The sequence below is a fragment of the Spinacia oleracea genome, chromosome 2 (genome assembly GCF_020520425.1).
Source record: "Spinacia oleracea cultivar Varoflay chromosome 2, BTI_SOV_V1, whole genome shotgun sequence".
Lineage (NCBI taxonomy): Eukaryota > Viridiplantae > Streptophyta > Magnoliopsida > Caryophyllales > Amaranthaceae > Spinacia > Spinacia oleracea.
This window is the reverse complement of record NC_079488.1, coordinates 66,260,142-66,278,068: the sequence shown is the minus strand read 5'-3', so window position 1 is coordinate 66,278,068 and position 17,927 is coordinate 66,260,142. Positions and strand designations below refer to the sequence as shown.

General features: G+C 38.2%; 1 protein-coding gene across 2 annotated transcripts; it reads right to left on the bottom strand.

Annotated features, from left to right (window-relative positions):
* Positions 1-77: 77 nt before the first annotated feature.
* LOC110779252 (glutathione hydrolase 3) lies at positions 78-5,184 on the bottom strand. 2 transcript variants are annotated; one of them, XM_021983782.2, is made up of 7 exons: positions 5,001-5,184; positions 3,055-3,386; positions 2,008-2,526; positions 1,302-1,537; positions 951-1,215; positions 715-852; positions 78-613 (listed from the first exon to the last, which is right to left on the bottom strand). In XM_021983782.2, the coding sequence occupies exons 1-7, from the start codon at positions 5,107-5,109 to the stop codon at positions 344-346; spliced, it is 1,869 nt and encodes a 622-aa protein (XP_021839474.1). In that variant the 5' UTR covers positions 5,110-5,184; the 3' UTR covers positions 78-343. The 2 variants fall into 2 exon arrangements, with proteins under 2 accessions (XP_021839474.1, XP_021839475.1); XM_021983783.2 differs by having other exon boundaries at positions 3,055-3,367; positions 5,001-5,142.
* Positions 5,185-17,927: the final 12,743 nt, after the last annotated feature.

Here is a 17,927-nt window from a genome sequence, read left to right as displayed (position 1 = left end):
CTTCAATAATTTGTTGGATGACTATAGTAATATAGTTTACTGGAACTAAGAATGGCCTGCAAATATTGCTTCAATAATTGAGAAGATAAATGACTTTGTAATTTTGCTATAAAACACTTATAATAACCTGCTATTGCTTGTAGTTACACACGAAGTATGGAGTAACAATTGATAAAATACTGCAGAGTGCAATTCCTATACAGACCGAATGGCCTCTTTCAAATGCCAATATCTATCTTAAACTGCAAAGTTTCCTGCAACATACAGGACAAACCCTATTAAACGAAGCAAGAATCACAAATGCACAGATCAACTTAATTTAAGCCCATCCATATGTACATATTTACACTGCTGCAGGCCTTCCATCTTTTCTAGGGTCACTTACTGCAGTAAGAGTACCAAGATATGTATTACCAATTTTCCTTCCAGTTTTTCGGCCTAGATCAACTGAACTTTCAAATGTCTGAACAATCAGCTGGCAAATTGCTCCAATTTCAATAGGCTTTAGTTGGTGACCCCTCTTTTCCAAGAAAATCCTCTTTCCTTTGGGGAGTTCAATGTGCTCCCCGTCAATCACAGTCACATTCTCGTATGAGACTACATTCGGAATTAGCTGCACAACATAAATGTTTGATAGCTTAGAGGTTAATTTAGGAAAAAAGTGTTATTGAAACTAGTTTTAGGTGAATTTCGGGCAGTAAAGAGAAAATGAACCTTGTGATATACTCTTGGACTTTGGACAGAAGTGAGGGGTTTCATTCCCAGAACAAAATGGTTAAGGAAAACTTGGGTTACTGCCGGAATAATGTTCATCCCACCACTACCCCCTATGACTCCAGCCAATTGATCGTCCTGTTAATTAACCAAATGGGAAATATATATGAACAGAACTCTCTCAAGGAGAGAAGGGAGAGTAATTAATACAGTGTTTCCCTTTTTATATATCTTACCTTGAGAATAATGAGGGGAGTCATAGAAGACAAGGGTCTTTTTCCTGGTTGTATGAAATTCGCAGGACTGGGAGGGAGTTTGTCAGGACTTACTTCTGCAGGAGTTGAAAAATCATCCATCTCGTTATTTAACACAATCCCGGTAGATGGTGATAGCACCCCACCTCCAAATGCATAGTTCACTGTTGTTGTTACTGACACCGCATTTCTCTCTGAATCAACAATGCAAAAATGACTCGTTCCATGATCTTGTAGCTGACTCCACCTGCAGAATTCAAGTATATAATCAACTTAAGATCTCCCCGCCTTCTTTTTCTTTCCCTTTATCATAAAATATCCTTCCTTGTATACCTGCTCATGTAGTATTCAGGAGGGAACGTTGTGTTATCATATATCTTATGCCAAATTTCCTCTGCAAAAGACGAGGAAGTCATGTCGGACATATACTTTGTAATGTTAACAAAAGCAGGATCACCCAAGTTCATTCTGATAGCAAACATATGCTTCATTGCTTCAATCAGTCTATGTAAGCCTAAAGATCCTTCAATTGCATTGAAGCTCCCGTAGTTGTTAAGTATGTTTAATATCTGTTTTGCACCAGAAAAAGAAAAGAGAAGTTCTTTAATTTGGCAACAGAACCAAAAATGTGCTTTAACCAGACTATGAAGTACTTAACCTCGTTCTCAGTTCTTAGTTCTTACATGTTAAACTCCTAACTCTTAGGTTCTTAAATATATATACAAAGAGAGGTCATTGTGAAGGATGAGGCAAAGGAATACTCTAAAAGTCTGAAGTCACAAAACTCTGATTCTAGGAACAGGCATGACTTTATAAGACCTTAGAATACTCAAAAACAAGCACAATACAAATAAACACCAGGTCACCAGCCTATGGCATGAATGCATGATATAAAAGATGCAATATCTGAAGCCTAACTTCTTAGTAACATAGATTGGTAGGGTTTTCATGCATCACTAACATGAATTACGCGATGCTATCATGCGTGCATCAACCTTATAACCACCTTTGTTTCCCTACAGGAAAACAGAGCACTTACCAAGGTCATTCCCAGGGTTCCACTTGAAGGAGGTGGCATTCCTAGTATTTTAAACCCCAATACATCCGCTGCTAAAGCATTCGTCACTTTAACTTTGTAATTCCTTAGATCCTCCACTGTCAGAATCCCACCTGCCTCTCTCACATCCTTCACTAACTTTTCACCAACTGTGCCATTGTAGAAGACTTGTGGCCCTTGTTCTGATACTGCTTTCAAGCTTTCTGCAAGCTTTACATTGTAGCATATGTCCCCTTTCTGCAAGAGCTGTCCTTTTGGTGCAAACACTTGCCTCAAGCCAGGATCAGCCCTGATTTTCTTCTCATATTTTAAGATGTTCTTTTCTAGATAGGGAAGAACCTCAAAGCCATTTTTAGCAAACTGTATGGCAGGTTCGAATAGAGTTTTCCATGGAAGTCGCCCATACTTCTTCCACGCTTCATGGAGACCTGCCAGCTCACCAGGTACACCCATCGACAAGGGGCCTGAAACCTTCGCCTCAGGATTTTTCGTGTACATGTTCTGTTTATGTTGACAAGAAAAACCAATATAATTTTCAGTATAGACTCTCAATTTTACCAACTCTCATCACAGAAACTTAAAAAAAAGGGGTTGGTTTCTTGTTATAGATTATGGTATAGTATATGTTTATGCTTTGTTATGTGCTACTCCCTCTAGCCCGAATTAATAAACCACATTCGTTTGAGGGTCATTTTCAGGAATTGAGTTGAAAATACCCTAACTATTACTTCTCTGCCATATCAATTTAATTAACCTTTGAGGTGTTTCGTTAAGGGTATCATAAAAATTAGTTTGAAATATCTAAGATATCAGTACAGCACAGGGTGGAACTTGGAAGATTGACACTTCCATAAGTAAGAAACAAAAACATAGAAAATCCGAGTCTGACTGTTTGAAATATTCAAAATATGGCCTAATTGAAGGATTGAAGATTTAACATGCCTCTTTCAAGAAGCATCTACTGATAACGAAACTACCAAACTACCAAAACTCAATGAAGCAATTAAAAACAAAGTAATAGAAGGGAACCTCAGAAGCAGCTGAAGGAGCAGTTTCTCTCATATCAAATGCTAAAGCTTCAGATGTTGATGCAGACCTGACAACCATAAAAGCACCACCCCCTATTCCACTAGCCATAGGATTAACAACCCCAACACACAAAGCAGTGGCAACAGCAGCATCAACAGCATGACCGCCTAGTCTGAGCATCAAAGCTCCAACCTCTGAGCAGCGGCGATCATCAGCTGCAACAACCCCTTTCCCTGACTCCACAATTCCAGGACCATCATCTTGTGCTTTTCCATTGAACTGCTTCTGTGTGGTTCCTAACCAAGAACTCTTGCTGCTTCCAAAAGCAAGGCCTAGAGTTAGGCATTGGCAAAACAGAAGGATTATGTTTGTAGGAACTTTCATCTGTTTTTGTGGAGTGCTAGATAGGAAATGAATATGCAGTTGAGTTTACCAGCAGTTCTAATCTAGTGTATTTGTACCTAAAAGATCCCAGATTTAACTGGCCTAAGACTTTTCATGTTCATTATTAAGTGATGATTGATGAAAAGTCTATAAAATTGACAAATGGGTTGACTTCAAAAACAATGTGGAATTACTGGCAAAAACACATGAACCATAGATGCTAAAATAACAGTATAGGAGAATGGTTTGTTCAAGCGGTGGGTGATGTCATAAAATGACATCAGACTATCAGAGTAATTATTGATATGACATAATGTAGTTGAGACCTAAGGAGTAAGATTTTATAATGGTATTCTAAATTTCATGAATCTTTGAAGGGATGTTTCGGTACATAATGGTTTACAGTGGACTTACTAGGGTCTAGGGGGCAATTTGAGGAGGAATTTGTATAAAAATGTGAATCATATTACGAATCTAACATTTCTCGTTTAGTTTTCCTACATACGTACTTCCATAAAGGGGGGCATGTCAATTACGTGAATCAATTGTATTTTTCGTTACGTTAATTCCAAGTATATTGCTTCTTTGGCTAAATTGTTTGGTTTAGTTTGATTGTTGTTTTTCGGATTTTTTCTTCTGTTTGTTTTCATATTTTTGGAGTGTTTTGTCACCTCAAATTGAGCTATAAAAAGACAGGCAGAAAGAGAGAAAGCAAAATGATTTTGCACTTCTTAAGTACAATTCATACCAAGATTTGAACTAAAATGGGTCACTCCAAAATTATACGCGTCATATAAAAAAAAATGTTTTAAAGTAGGGGGTTTTAATTCCTACGATTACGAATTACAACCTCGTTAACAATTAACTACTGTCTACGATACTGACGAAGCCGATGCATATCAAGTGAATCACTTAACCCCACTCGGCCCAAAAATATTGCATAATTTTAGTTAAATTTTTATTAATTTGTATTAAAAAGTATTTAATTTAGTTAATTTTTCATTAATATTTTAAGAGTGATCTTAGCTAGTACAATTTCTAGATCTGTATGTCACTAGTTTAGGATTAAGAATCAGGATCTCAAGTGAAGCTATGTGCATATTCTGCAAAAATCATATTCCTTTTCTAGACAAACAACTTAAATCAAAGTCTTTGACTAATTGACTCATTTCAAGCTTAACGCATCCCAATATTCCCAAACTTATAAATGAAAACACTACAGTCATTATCCTATCATAGAATCTGCATCTGTATCTGAATCTGAATCTGAATCTGAATCTTCCCCCTCCTCCAAAATAAAAAGAGGGGGAAGTTAAACTTTGATCATCGCAACAACCATGAATATCGAAACATTAATTCTAATTATAGGGTTCGGTTACATGAACCATGATTTTATCTCCTATGATCTCATCAACCATGATCATCTCCCACAAATCAAATGTAACTCTTTTTACCCATTCAGTAATTAAATCCCCGACACCAAAATGGATAATTTTTTAGTACTTGTACAAAGTTCTGAAGGAGGGGGGATGAAAATAATTGAAGCACAGAAGTCTACTGACCTGTGATGGTGAGTAAAGCAATAAAGGAAAAGACAAATTTGCCCCAAGTGTTGTTGACCTTAGAATTTTTATGGCTGCTTCTGCCCAGAAGAGGATTCTGATTCACCATAGCAAATTAGCAACAACCCTCTACCTCGAAAACAGAGAGACAGAGCACACAAAAAGACGTGGAGGGTTACAACTGGTTTACATATATCATTTCTTTTCATTTACTTTTGCCACAAAAATTAAATTATAAAAAGATTTGTTGGGTAGTTCATAGAGCTGTCAAAACGGTTAATCGAGTCGGGTTTGGGTCTGGTCATCTCGGGTCTCGGGTTATGATCTGGTCGGGTCGTGTCGGGTCATTTTATCACCGGGTGCAGATCGGGTTCGGGTCGGGTTCGGTCAGGTTGAAAATTTGTCGGGTTATGTCGGGTTATTTTTCCATTTCGGTATAGGTCGGGTTCGGTTCGAGTTCGGGTCGGGTCTTTTTCTAATCGGGTACAATTACGGGTTCGGGTCTTAGCGAGTCGGGTCAAGTTTGAATCGGATAATTACCGGGTTGGTTAAAATTCAGGTCGGGTTCACTATAGAACACGGGTTAAGACCGGGTCGATATCTATCAGAATTAGTCAAGTTTTAAGCTTATAATTAACTTTTATAAATTTAGTTAAATTTGGTTTAACGCTTTTCACTTGTTCTAGATTAGGTAATTATAAAAAATATATTAACTTGATTTAAGTTATTATTTAGTTAGGTCAATGACAAACCGGGTTGTCAACAGGTCGCGTAAATTCAGATAACGGGTTGTCGCGGATTTAGTCAATAACAGGTTTCATCGGGTTAAAATCGGTTTCGGGTTGACATCGGGTCGGGTGTTGAATCGGGTTTGGGTCATTTTTCAGTCGGGTAAGCTGACTCAGTTTTGTTATCGGTTATATTTCGGTCGGGTATCAGGTTCGGGTCCGGGTCATGCATTAACGGGTCGAAATCGGTCGTCGGTTTTAACGGGTTGGATACGGTCGGGTTACGGGTTTCCTATTTTAACAAAATTTCGGGTCTCGGGTCGGGTCCGGGTCCTTAAAAATACAGGTTGGTTCAGGTCGATTTCTCGGGTCGGGTCAGTTTTTGACAGCTCTAGTAGTTCATATTGTTCATAATACGGAGTACTCTTCTACAAGTGGAGGATGATAATGTGGTAGGGACAGGTTAATATATAACATAACTACGCACGGGCTATATTTTACTCCCTCTGTATTTATTTAAGTGATACACTTGGCCGGACACGAGTATTAAGAAGAAGAATTAAATGAAATAAAATAATAAAGCAATTGGGGTTGAGTAGATATTTTAATGAGTAAACAAGTGGAGACCATGTCATTTTGGTAGAGTGGGAGGTGGGGTGGGTTATGAAATTATTTGTTTAATAGGATGGTGGGTCATAGGGTAAATTAGATGTATTATTTAATTAGATGCTGGGGTTGATAAGTTACTAAAAATGGCAAGTGTATCTCTTAAATAAATACGGCCGGAAAAGGCAAGTGTATCCCTTAAATAAATACGGAGGGAGTAGGAAACTCAATTAAAAAAATGGTAAATCGACATACCAAAATGATAAAGGTTTCACTAAAAACTTTCACTAATAATTTTGATAGTACGTGGACAAACTAAAATTTCCAAGATATATTGGGTGAAACTTTACTTTTATAGAATATATTATGAGCTCCCACAAGTCCACAAATACATTCTTAGTTTAGGAGTATATCTTTTTATCCAATGGTTTTTTTTAAAAATGAGAATAAGAGAACTATGCTAGTATGGAGTAACTTAGTTAAACATATGTATTATTTGGATTAAACCAAAGAAATCCACAAATCTTCAATATGCTAAGAAATTCACCATACATAGTTGCTTGTTGGATTAAAAACTATGTTTCAATTGCCAAGTATACATAAAGTTTCGCACCCTATCATTTGCATCACAATCAAGAAAACTACCAAAAAGAAAAATGACCTAAGAATTAAGAGTTGATGATCAAGCTAACCAAACGTGATATGTCAAAATTCTGGAAAATATCAAAGACTAAACCATTTTTTTATAACTCGAAATTATGCTTATAAAGTTGGGGGGGTGGTAGTAGTAGATGTCATACAGATTTCAAAACAAAAATGCATCCATATTTGTCGGTTTTTAAGTCGTTTGTAAAAGAACTTGAAATATGCATGATGACGATTGAGGCAAGTCAGGCAACGGGATGCAAAGAAGATGCACCGTTTATTTAAATGGGCTAAAAAATGAATATAATGATAAAATTAACTAATACCAACCTCATTAGAAGAAATATTTTTTCAGAAAACAATGGGGTGGGCATGAATTAGAAGTTCATAACATAATTTTAACTCCCACCCACCTATAGGAAAATAGTAAAATTCTTCAAAATGAAGAAATTTAGCTAAATAAGTTAGGGAGGAATGTCGGTCTATAAAAAATAGTAAACATGTAGGTTAGTTAAATAGCCAAATTCATTAACGCGAGAATTGTAACCATCTGAAACGTTTCTCATTCTTGATTCATCATAACCGCCAATGTATTAATCAATGTCTCTAATTAAATTGTTCTAAATGCTTTAACTAAAGTTGGAAAGGGAATGATGAAATGTTGAGGTGACTTATTATGTATTAAATGAAGAATTGATTATGTATTCTTGGCCACATGTCTTCTAAGTGGTGATGATTATGTGTCCGCCACGTGTCTTCAAAATTGTATTGCTTACGTGTCCTTAATTAGAGTTGGTTTTCTTTTTTAAATACTAGGTATTGATATGCTTATTGCTTAATCAATTCTATATTGTAAGAATACTTCGGGTACGTTATGTTTCTTTTTAATGAATGGTTCCACTTGAGGAGGGAGTCTCAATTCGTAATAGTATGTGTTAAAAATGGACAATTTCATTGGATAAGTACACTACAAGTCTACAAAGAAGGACAGAGAATAATAGAAATCAGAAAAACAACAAAAGGTGGCAGAATAGAAGCGTAATTGGTATACCAATGAAGTCCAAGTTCAATTGGTATACCAGAACTGTAATTGGTATACTAACGAAGTGTACAGAAATCAAATACTCCGTATGTGAGTAACAGCCAATACCAACTAGTAGAGCTGTAACAAAACTAATTCGACCTGAAAACACGACCTGAAATCGATCGAAGCCATAACCGACCATAATCCAAAATTTTGGTAAAACAGGTGACCCGTAACTCGATATGTACCCGACCCGACAAAACATATAACCGATTTTAACTCAATGTTGTATGACCCGAACCTGACACCCGACAGAAAGATGGCTGATAATCGAACTAACCCGACCAAACAATGATCTGAACCCGATTCCATATATACTCGACCCGACAATAACCTTAACCCGATTACTACCCGACATAACCTGTTAGTAACCTGACATATGGAGTAAATTAATATTTTACGCTTAAATATTTTGATATGACCAAATCAATTATTGACTCGAAATCGATATTAACTTTATATATGTATTGAGTACTTGACAAGAACACACAATGACCTAATGTGAATAAAATTCAAATTTGAAATAAATTGAACATTAATTTTTAAAATATAAGAAAAAAACAATCATAGGTTAAAAACTTGAACAGCTCGGATAGTTGCCGGACCAGATCTTAACCGTTTCCGGGAGTGAACCCGACTTGAATTTTGATCGGGCAATAATGATCTGATCCAAAGACCCGAACCCGAAATTACCTGCTACAAAATCGGCCTAAACCCGACTAAATAAGTCCCAAACCCAAAATTGAACTCAACCTGAACATGACTCGACCCGAACCCTACTTGTACCCAAAATGGAAAAATAAACTGAGATGACCCGACCGAAAACCACCCGATCGCACCTGACCTAAACCCAGGTGAGAAAGTGACCCGACACGGTCTGACCTGATCATGACTCGAGACCCGAGGTGATCTGGCCCGGACCAGACCCAAGTAACCGTTTTGAAAGCTCTACCAATTAACTAGTGTCCAATTGGTACTATAGAGTACTAAGTATGCAAACTGCAATACCAACAAGCATACCAACAAATGTTTAATTGGTATATAAAGTACTGAATATGTAATTGGTAGTACCAACGAAGTGCAATTGGTGTACTGCGAAATTCAATTGGTACCAAATACCTCTAAAATATATGGTACATAAAATATACGGTTTTTTCAATAAATATCCCCGGGGTTTAACATATTTACCAAATACCCTCGTGTTTTCAGGTATTTACCATATACCTTGAGGTTTCAATTTCTTTCATGATGTGGCTCTGCTAAGTGACCATTAGAAACTTATTTCACCATATACCCATGTGATATACAATATTTTGAAGGAAATAATGCCCTTGGTCCAAGTATGCATTCTATGTTAAGTCTAATAAATGCGGTTCAGTATTAATTAACAAGTTAATAATTCAGTGAGATCAAGTGAGCTGAATGCCTAGCTAGAGGCCGCTTCAGTTCAAGTGGAATTAATGATATTAATCCACAGCTTACTCTTGACTGAACCCGTAGGGTCACACAAATAGTACGTAAACGGATCAAGTATTTAATGGCATTAAATACTCCATCTATGAATATTCGGAACCGACGGATCTTGGTTTCAGTGGGAGCTAAGATCGTCACAGGCAAGAAATGAATACTCCGGAAACGATGATATTGCCGGAAACGGAAATATGGATCGTATCGGAAATATGAATATTATCCAAGTCGTAGATGTTGCCGGAAACGGAAACATGGTACGTATCGGAAAATATTATTGGAAATGGAAATATTACCAGAATCGGAAATATTGCCGGAAACGGAAATATTGTCAGAATCGGAAATATTGCCGGAATCGGAAAATAATTCCGGAAACGGAAATATTAAATATTTGTTCGAAACGGAAATTAATTCCGGAATCGGAAATATTAAATATTGTTCGTATCGGAAATAGATTCCGGAAATGGAAATTTAATCGGAAGCGTATCGTACGAATTAGCATCGGACGAGGCCTGCCGGACGAAGGCCCAGCACGAAGCCAGGCCGTCGCCCAGCAAGCACGCACGCCACAAGCCCAGCGCGCGCCAAGGCCACGGATGCGTGGGCCTTGCTGCGTGGGCTGCAGCTCGCACGCATGGGCAGTCCTTGTGGCTGCCGTGTGTGTGTGAGTTTGTGCTCATGCGTGATTCCTGAATCTGCAAGAGTCAGTGTATGATTAAATGTCTATTCCTAATTGGATAAATTAATTAAATAGAATTCATGTAGGATTCTAATTCCAATTAATTCGCATCCTACTAGGATTACGATTCCTTTTCCATAACTCTATAAATAAAGGCCTAGGGGTCATAATTTATATACAAGTTTCAAAGTATTCAAAAGTGAGTTTTTTTGAGAGAAAATTAAAACACATCTTGCTCATAAAAGTGCCGAATTTTCTAGTACCTTAAGGGCGATTCTAGTTGGTCAATCTTAAGGCGGATCCGGACGTGCTGTGGACTATCTACGGAGGGACGACACTTGGAGTCCTAAAAGACTTGTTCTTGTTCGGTTCGGGCGCAGCTAGGGAGGGCACGCAACAAAGAGTATGCATCTAATTATGCTATATGATTATGTGTAAATAATATGATTCCTGGGTTAATGGTTGTTTCCGCATGATTTATGTAAATGTCATATGTATCATAACCTAACAGTGGTATCACGAGCCCCTTATTATTTTCATAATCTAATTGCATGAACATGGTTAAATATTACAAATTTGCAAGAATTAAAAGGGGTGATTAATTTTCGTAATTGTTAATTAATTGCAAATTGCGTTTATTTAATTATATGTACGCAGTTTTTCGGCAGTTTCTTCATTACTCATCCGAATTGAGTGATTTTTGTGTCAATTCCGCATGTAAAAGGCATTCTAAAATTTTGACAAAAAAAGTATTTTTCTGCCGAACCCAGAATTCTCAAATTCGAAGCCTAACTATGACTTTTCGAAGGTTTTAGTTTTTCGGATGCAAAATTTCGTAAATTTAAGATGTTAAATTAAATATTTGCGATTCCTGTTGATAAATCTTGAATTTTTGATTGACCTACTGCATATGTTTAACAAGTTTGAATGCCTAGTCTTGTTAATTATGCAATCTAATTTGTAATTATGATTAATTTGTTGAAAATTAGAATAATTTAGAATTAATTTGATTTTCATAATTAATTGTAATTTAATTAGAAACCTATGATTAAAAACCACCATAAAAATTGTAAATTTACGATAAATTTTAAATTTTTATGACCTAGACTTGAATCCATAACAATCGGAAATCAATTGGATAATAAATTTTCGATTTTTTCGCCCTAAAATTATGAAATTAATAATATTTATTAATTTGTCATTAATTTTAAATATAAATTTTAAATTTTCTTGCGATTCGTTCAAATAACTTGCACGCACGAAGCAATGGACGCTTCGTGTTACCCTTAAGGGGTGTTGTATAATGCGGGCATGCGACGACGAGCAAGGGAGCTCGTCGCCCGTGCGGCACGAATGCAATGAGCAAGGGCGTAGTGCACGAGCGCAAGGCAGCAGCCCTGCCTTGTGTCGTGTGCCACGAGCAATGAACGTATGGGCATGGGCGAGGGGCGAGCCAAGGCAGTCGCGTGTGGGCAGCAAGCGAGCTGCGCCACAACGCGCGCTGCCTCGCACAAGTGCGCGCAGCCTCGCGCGCAGCGAGCGCAAGCTCGCGTGCCACGAGCGCTGCGCACAGCATCACTCGCGCGCACAGCGCGCGATGTCGCCCGCCCAGCGAGCGATGTCGCGCACCAGCGAGCGATGGCTCGCGCGCGCACAGCGAGCGATCTCGCGCGCCAGCGAGCGATCTCGCGCCCCAGCGAGCGATGGCTCGCGCGCGCAGCGAGCGAGCTTGCGCGCCCAGCGAGCGATCTCGCGCGCCAGCGAGCGATGTCGCGCGCGCGCGCTGCGAGCGATAGCTCGCGTGCGATGGGCGCTATGCGGAGGCTTGCGTTGGGACAGCAGCAGCTATGCTACGAGCGCATGGGCTGCGCGCACATGGCCAGCAATGGCTGTGTGCGTACGGCCCATGGGCGTGCAACGCGTAGGGTGTTTGCGTTACGATTAGATCGTTTTGAATGTTTAATTTGAAAATTTCAGTTCACGTAATTTTAATTAATTTTAAAATTAATAATTTGAATTAATTTCTTGGATTTTAATTTTGAATATTATAATTATAATAAATGGAATTTATTCTAATTATTTTACTAAAATTAAAATCATGAATTAATTTAAATGCGACTGAAATTAAATTAAATTTTTGGATTCAATTATAAATTTATATGAGCTTTAAATTTTAATTAAATTTGTATGTTTCCGGTTAGACTAGAAATACAATTTTATGTTTAAAATTAGTAAAGCATATGAATTTATTGGTTTGAGTGGGAGCGTTTTTAGTCATAAACTCTTGATTAGGTCTACAAATCCTTAAGGTTAAAACAACTCGATTAGAATTAATAAGGACTGAATAATTGGTAGATTATTGGTGACCTTGATTAATTGCTGCAAATGTTTACGTGATGCATAATGTGTTTTACTAACCAGCTATGTGGGCCATTCATGATAATGAATGGGTGAATGGTATATATTGTATATGTACTGTTTTGCAGGTTATGAAGTGACTAGTATGGCCCAAATAGGATAGAAAATATGGTCTGCGTACCATTAATTTGAATGTAATTGGTCTAAAGTACCAAAGTTATTTTTCAATTCAAATATGGTCTGCGAACCATCAAATAGTTGTAATTAGTTATAGCTTATCCTATTTGAAGAAAATGGTGCCTCCCACGGAGATTTTCAAGACGGACTTTGAAGTCAAAGCTTCAAGATGAAGTCGGGCCATACTAGATCACAAATATCTTATGCATGTTTTAAGTTATTTATTGCTTTAAATATGTCTTAAAATGCATGAGATCAAAAGCTTGATTATGTTGCATGATTAAGGATTTTAGTTCACTTAAAATCTAACCAACATAGTAAGAGCCTTAAGTTCCAAACTTAAAAATTGAGTTAAAAGGTGCCATGCCAAAATATACACTTGCTTGGATATCCTTTACATCAATCTAGTAATAGTTTTCGCTCAGCGAGGTGTTACTTATTGGTCCTAAAGGGGCAAGGTACACAAATAATTGTGAGTACATGTTAGTTTTGGTGAAACTCAACGATATAAGTAAGGAGTCCTTTTATGTCGTGGCAAATTCGATAGGTTTACCTAATAAGTTCTTAGACGTACCTATCAACCAAGAATAGTTTCTAGACTATTAGCAAAAGGCTTTTGCTTACCTAAGATGTTCTAGGATTAAGTCGACAAACTGTGCTTAGTTCTTCAATGATTTTAGGATCTTGGAATCATTTTATTCACACCTGCCGGAACACATAACTTGAATAAAATGCTTAATAAACATTGAATTATGCATGTATGCTAGAATTTAAGTTTATTAAGAGAAACTGTGAATGGTTATTTATTTGTTTATTCTTTTCAATTGTAGTTTTTAATATGGCAAACAACAATTCATTCAACATTCGATCAATTCTCGAAAAGGAGAAGTTGAACGGGAAAAACTTCCTTGACTGGCAAAGGAACTTGCAAATAGTTCTTATGCAGGAAGAAAAGGAGTATGTCCTAGATGAGGCGATGCCCGAAGCTCCAGGCGACGGGATCACTCAGGCAGCCCTCAATCGTTGGATTGATGCCAACAAGGATGTGAAATGTCTAATGCTCGCCACTATGAGTGCGGATCTGCAGAAAACGTTCATCAACTCAGATGCTTTCACAATCATCAGTGAGTTGAAGAACATGTTCCAAGATCTGGCTCGAGTCGAAAGATTCGAGACTCATAGGCAAATTCTTGAGACCAAACTTAAGAAAGGCGAGCCCGTAAGTCCACATGTTCTCAAAATGATTGGACTCATTGAGAATATGAGTCGGCTGGATCAGCAATTTTCTCAGGAAATGGCTATAGACACCATCCTCCATTCTCTTCATAGCGGGTATGATCAGTTCAAACTGAACTACAGTATGAATAGTCTGGACAAAACGCTCACTGAGCTTCACGGTATGCTGAAGACCGCTGAAAAGACGCTCAAAAGTGATAAGCAGGATGTGCTTATGGTGCGTGGGGGCAAGTTCAAGAAATCTGGAAAGAAGAGGAATGCTAAGAAAGGTGGCAACAAGGCCAGCCCAACTAAGCAAACTGGCGCCAAATCTGCAAAGAGGAAGGTCAGTCAACCCACTTCTGAATCCGAATGCTTCTACTGCAAAAGGAAGGGGCATTGGAAGAGAGATTGCTTGAAGCTAAAGGAAGATCAGAAGAACGGAACAGTCGTTCCATCTTCAGGTATTTTCGTTATAGACTGTATACTTGCTAATTCAACTTCTTGGGTATTAGATACAGGTTGTGGCTCACACTTATGTTCCAATCCACAGGGACTAAGAAGAAGTAGAAAGTTAAGCAAGGGAGAAGTCGACCTACGAGTGGGAAATGGAGCACGGATTGCTGCATTAGCTGTAGGAACTTACTATTTGTCGTTGCCCTCCGGGCTAGTTTTGGAACTGGAAGAATGTTTCCATGTTCCAAGTCTTACCAAAAACATCATTTCAGTTTCTTGCTTAGATGCTAAGGGATTTTCCTTTATAATAAAAGACAATAGTTGTTCGTTTTATTTTAAAGAGATGTTTTATGGATCTGCTAGATTAGTCAATGGACTTTATTTATTAGATCACGACAAACAAGTATATAACATAAATACCAAAAGGGCCAAAAAGGATGATTCAGATCTCACCTATCTGTGGCATTGTCGATTAGGCCATATAAACTTGAAACGCTTAGAAAGACTTCAAAGGGAAGGAATTCTAGAACCATTTGACTTAGAGGATTATGGTAAATGCGAATCATGTTTACTTGGCAAAATGACAAAGCAACCTTTCTCTAAAGTTGGAGAAAGAGCAAATGAACTATTGGGTTTAATCCATACAGATGTATGTGGACCAATGAGTACAAATGCTAGAGGTGGTTTCAGCTACTTTATCACTTTCACTGATGACTTCAGTAGGTATGGTTATGTCTACCTAATGAAGCATAAGTCTGAATCCTTTGACAAATTCAAGGAATTTCAGAGTGAAGTAGAGAATCAATTAGGCAAGAAGATTAAGGCACTGCGGTCTGATAGAGGCGGTGAATATCTGAGCTATGAATTTGATGACCATCTGAAAGAATGTGGAATTCTATCAGAATTGACTCCTCCTGGAACACCACAATGGAACGGTGTGTCAGAACGGAGGAACAGAACCTTGCTAGACATGGTCAGGTCAATGATGGGTCAGGCCGAACTTCCATTAGAATTTTGGGGACATGCACTAAATACAGCTGCACTCACTATAAATAGAGCTCCGTCTAAAGCTGTCGAAAAGACTCCATACGAATTATGGTTTGGAAAGCCTCCAAATGTGTCTTTTCTTAAGATTTGGGGATGTGAAGTATACGTCAAACGATTAATTTCAGACAAACTTCATCCAAAATCTGACAAATGTATCCTTGTGGGCTATCCAAAGGAAACAAAGGGGTATTACTTCTACAATACATCTGAGAACAAAGTGTTTGTTGCTCGAGATGGTGTCTTTTTGGAGAAGGATCACATTTCCAAAATGACAAGTGGGAGAAAAGTAGACCTCGAAGAAATTCGAGTCGAACAACAAACTCTAGAGAATGCTCAAGATGACATTCAGGATGAAACTCAGAGATCTTTAGAAGAATCTGGTGAGAATCATGGTCAATCTAGAAATGTTACCCCGCGTAGATCGCAAAGATATAGATCTCAACCGGAAAGGTACTTAGGTATTTTGACGAACGAGAGCTATGACGTTCTATTACTTGAAAGTGATGAACCTGCGACTTACAAGCAAGCTATGACGAGCCCTAGCTCCAAGCAATGGCAAGAAGCCATGCAATCTGAATTAGACTCCATGTCTGAAAACCAAGTATGGGATTTGGTCGATTTGCCAGATGGCTACCAAGCCATTGGAAGCAAATGGGTTTTCAAACTGAAAAAGGACAAGGATGGGAAACTTGAAGTTTTCAAAGCTAGATTGGTTGCAAAAGGTTACAGGCAAGTCCACGGTGTGGATTACGATGAAACCTTTTCACCAGTTGCAATGCTAAAGTCTATTCGAATAATGTTAGCAATCGCTGCATATTACGATTACGAAATATGGCAGATGGATGTCAAAACTGCTTTCTTAAACGGCGTTTTAACAGAAACTGTGTTTATGACACAGCCTGAAGGTTTTGAGGATCCAAAGAATGCTAAAAAGGTATGCAAGCTAAAGAAATCAATCTACGGATTGAAGCAGGCATCCAGGAGCTGGAATATACGTTTTGATGAAGCAGTCAGTGACTTTGGTTTCATCAAGAACGCAGACGAATCTTGTGTATACAAGAAGGTCAGTGGGAGCAAAATTGCTTTCCTAGTATTATATGTCGACGACATATTGCTTATCGGAAATGACATTCCTATGTTGAACTCTGTCAAGATTTGGCTTGGGAAATGTTTTTCGATGAAGGATCTAGGAGAAGCACAGTACATATTGGGCATCAAGATTTACAGAGATAGATCTAAAAGGATGATTGGACTTAGTCAAAGCACTTATATCAATAAGGTGCTTGATAGGTTCAAGATGGCGGACTCCAAGCGAGGCTACCTACCCATGTCTCATGGAATGACTCTAAGCAAGACTCAGTGCCCAAAAACACTTGATGAGCGTAGACGAATGAATGGGATTCCATATGCATCATTGATTGGTTCAATAATGTATGCTATGATATGTACACGCCCGGATGTTGCGTACGCACTCAGTGCTACGAGCAGATACCAGTCAGACCCAGGAGAGGCGCATTGGACTGCTGCCAAGAACATTCTGAAGTACCTGAAAAGGCACAAAGATGACTTCCTGGTCTATGGTGGAGATGATGAATTAATTGTTAAAGGCTATACGGACGCAAGTTTCCAAACCGACAAAGATGATTTCAGATCACAGTCTGGGTTTGTCTTCTGCCTCAACGGAGGAGCAGTAAGCTGGAAAAGTGCTAAGCAAAGCACCATTGCGGATTCTACAACTGAAGCGGAGTACATTGCTGCACATGAAGCAGCAAAGGAAGCTATATGGCTAAGGAAGTTCATAGGAGAACTTGGTGTAGTCCCCTCCATTAAAGGACCAATAGCCCTGTATTGTGATAATAACGGAGCTATTGCACAGGCAAAAGAGCCTAGACACCACCAGAGAGTCAAGCATGTACTTCGTAGATTTCACCTTCTACGAGAGTTCGTTGAAAGAAAAGAAGTCGAGATAAGCAAAATTGGAACTGATGACAACATATCAGATCCATTAACTAAACCTCTGCCGCAAGCGAAGCACAACTCGCACACTGCAGCTATGGGAATCAAGCATATTGGAGAATGGCTTTGATGTCTCTGTTTAATGTTTTAAAGTTTTAGAGTTTAAATCTTTGTAAAACATTATTGGTTAATCATTCACAATAAATGAAAGGAATTCATTTTTCCATTTAATTCGTGGTTTATTAAATGATGAGTCCCTTCAACTTGACGATATATTCAAGATAGACTGTCAGGACCAGTCCTGTGACTAAGAAATGTCTATCAAGTGAACTTGAATGTCAAAGGTTGAAAATGGTCCCTAATCGGAGTTTTCTATAAAATTGGACGCATAGAAAACGTTAGACGATTAGAATGCAAGATGACTAGTAGTTCTGTTTCTTGAACTATGTGGACATGGCAATGTCATAATCATTTGCATAGATACTTACTTTGGGAAGACTAGTATCGGA

Coding starts and splice junctions, on each gene's coding strand:
- LOC110779252 (XM_021983782.2), bottom strand. CDS start 5,109: ATGGTGAATCAGAATCCTCTTCTGGGCAGAAGCAGCCATAAAAATTCT. Junction 853..950: donor CTCCCCTCATTATTCTCAAG/GTAAGATATATA, acceptor GTTAATTAACAG/GACGATCAATTGGCTGGAGT. Junction 614..714: donor GTCCAAGAGTATATCACAAG/GTTCATTTTCTC, acceptor TATGTTGTGCAG/CTAATTCCGAATGTAGTCTC.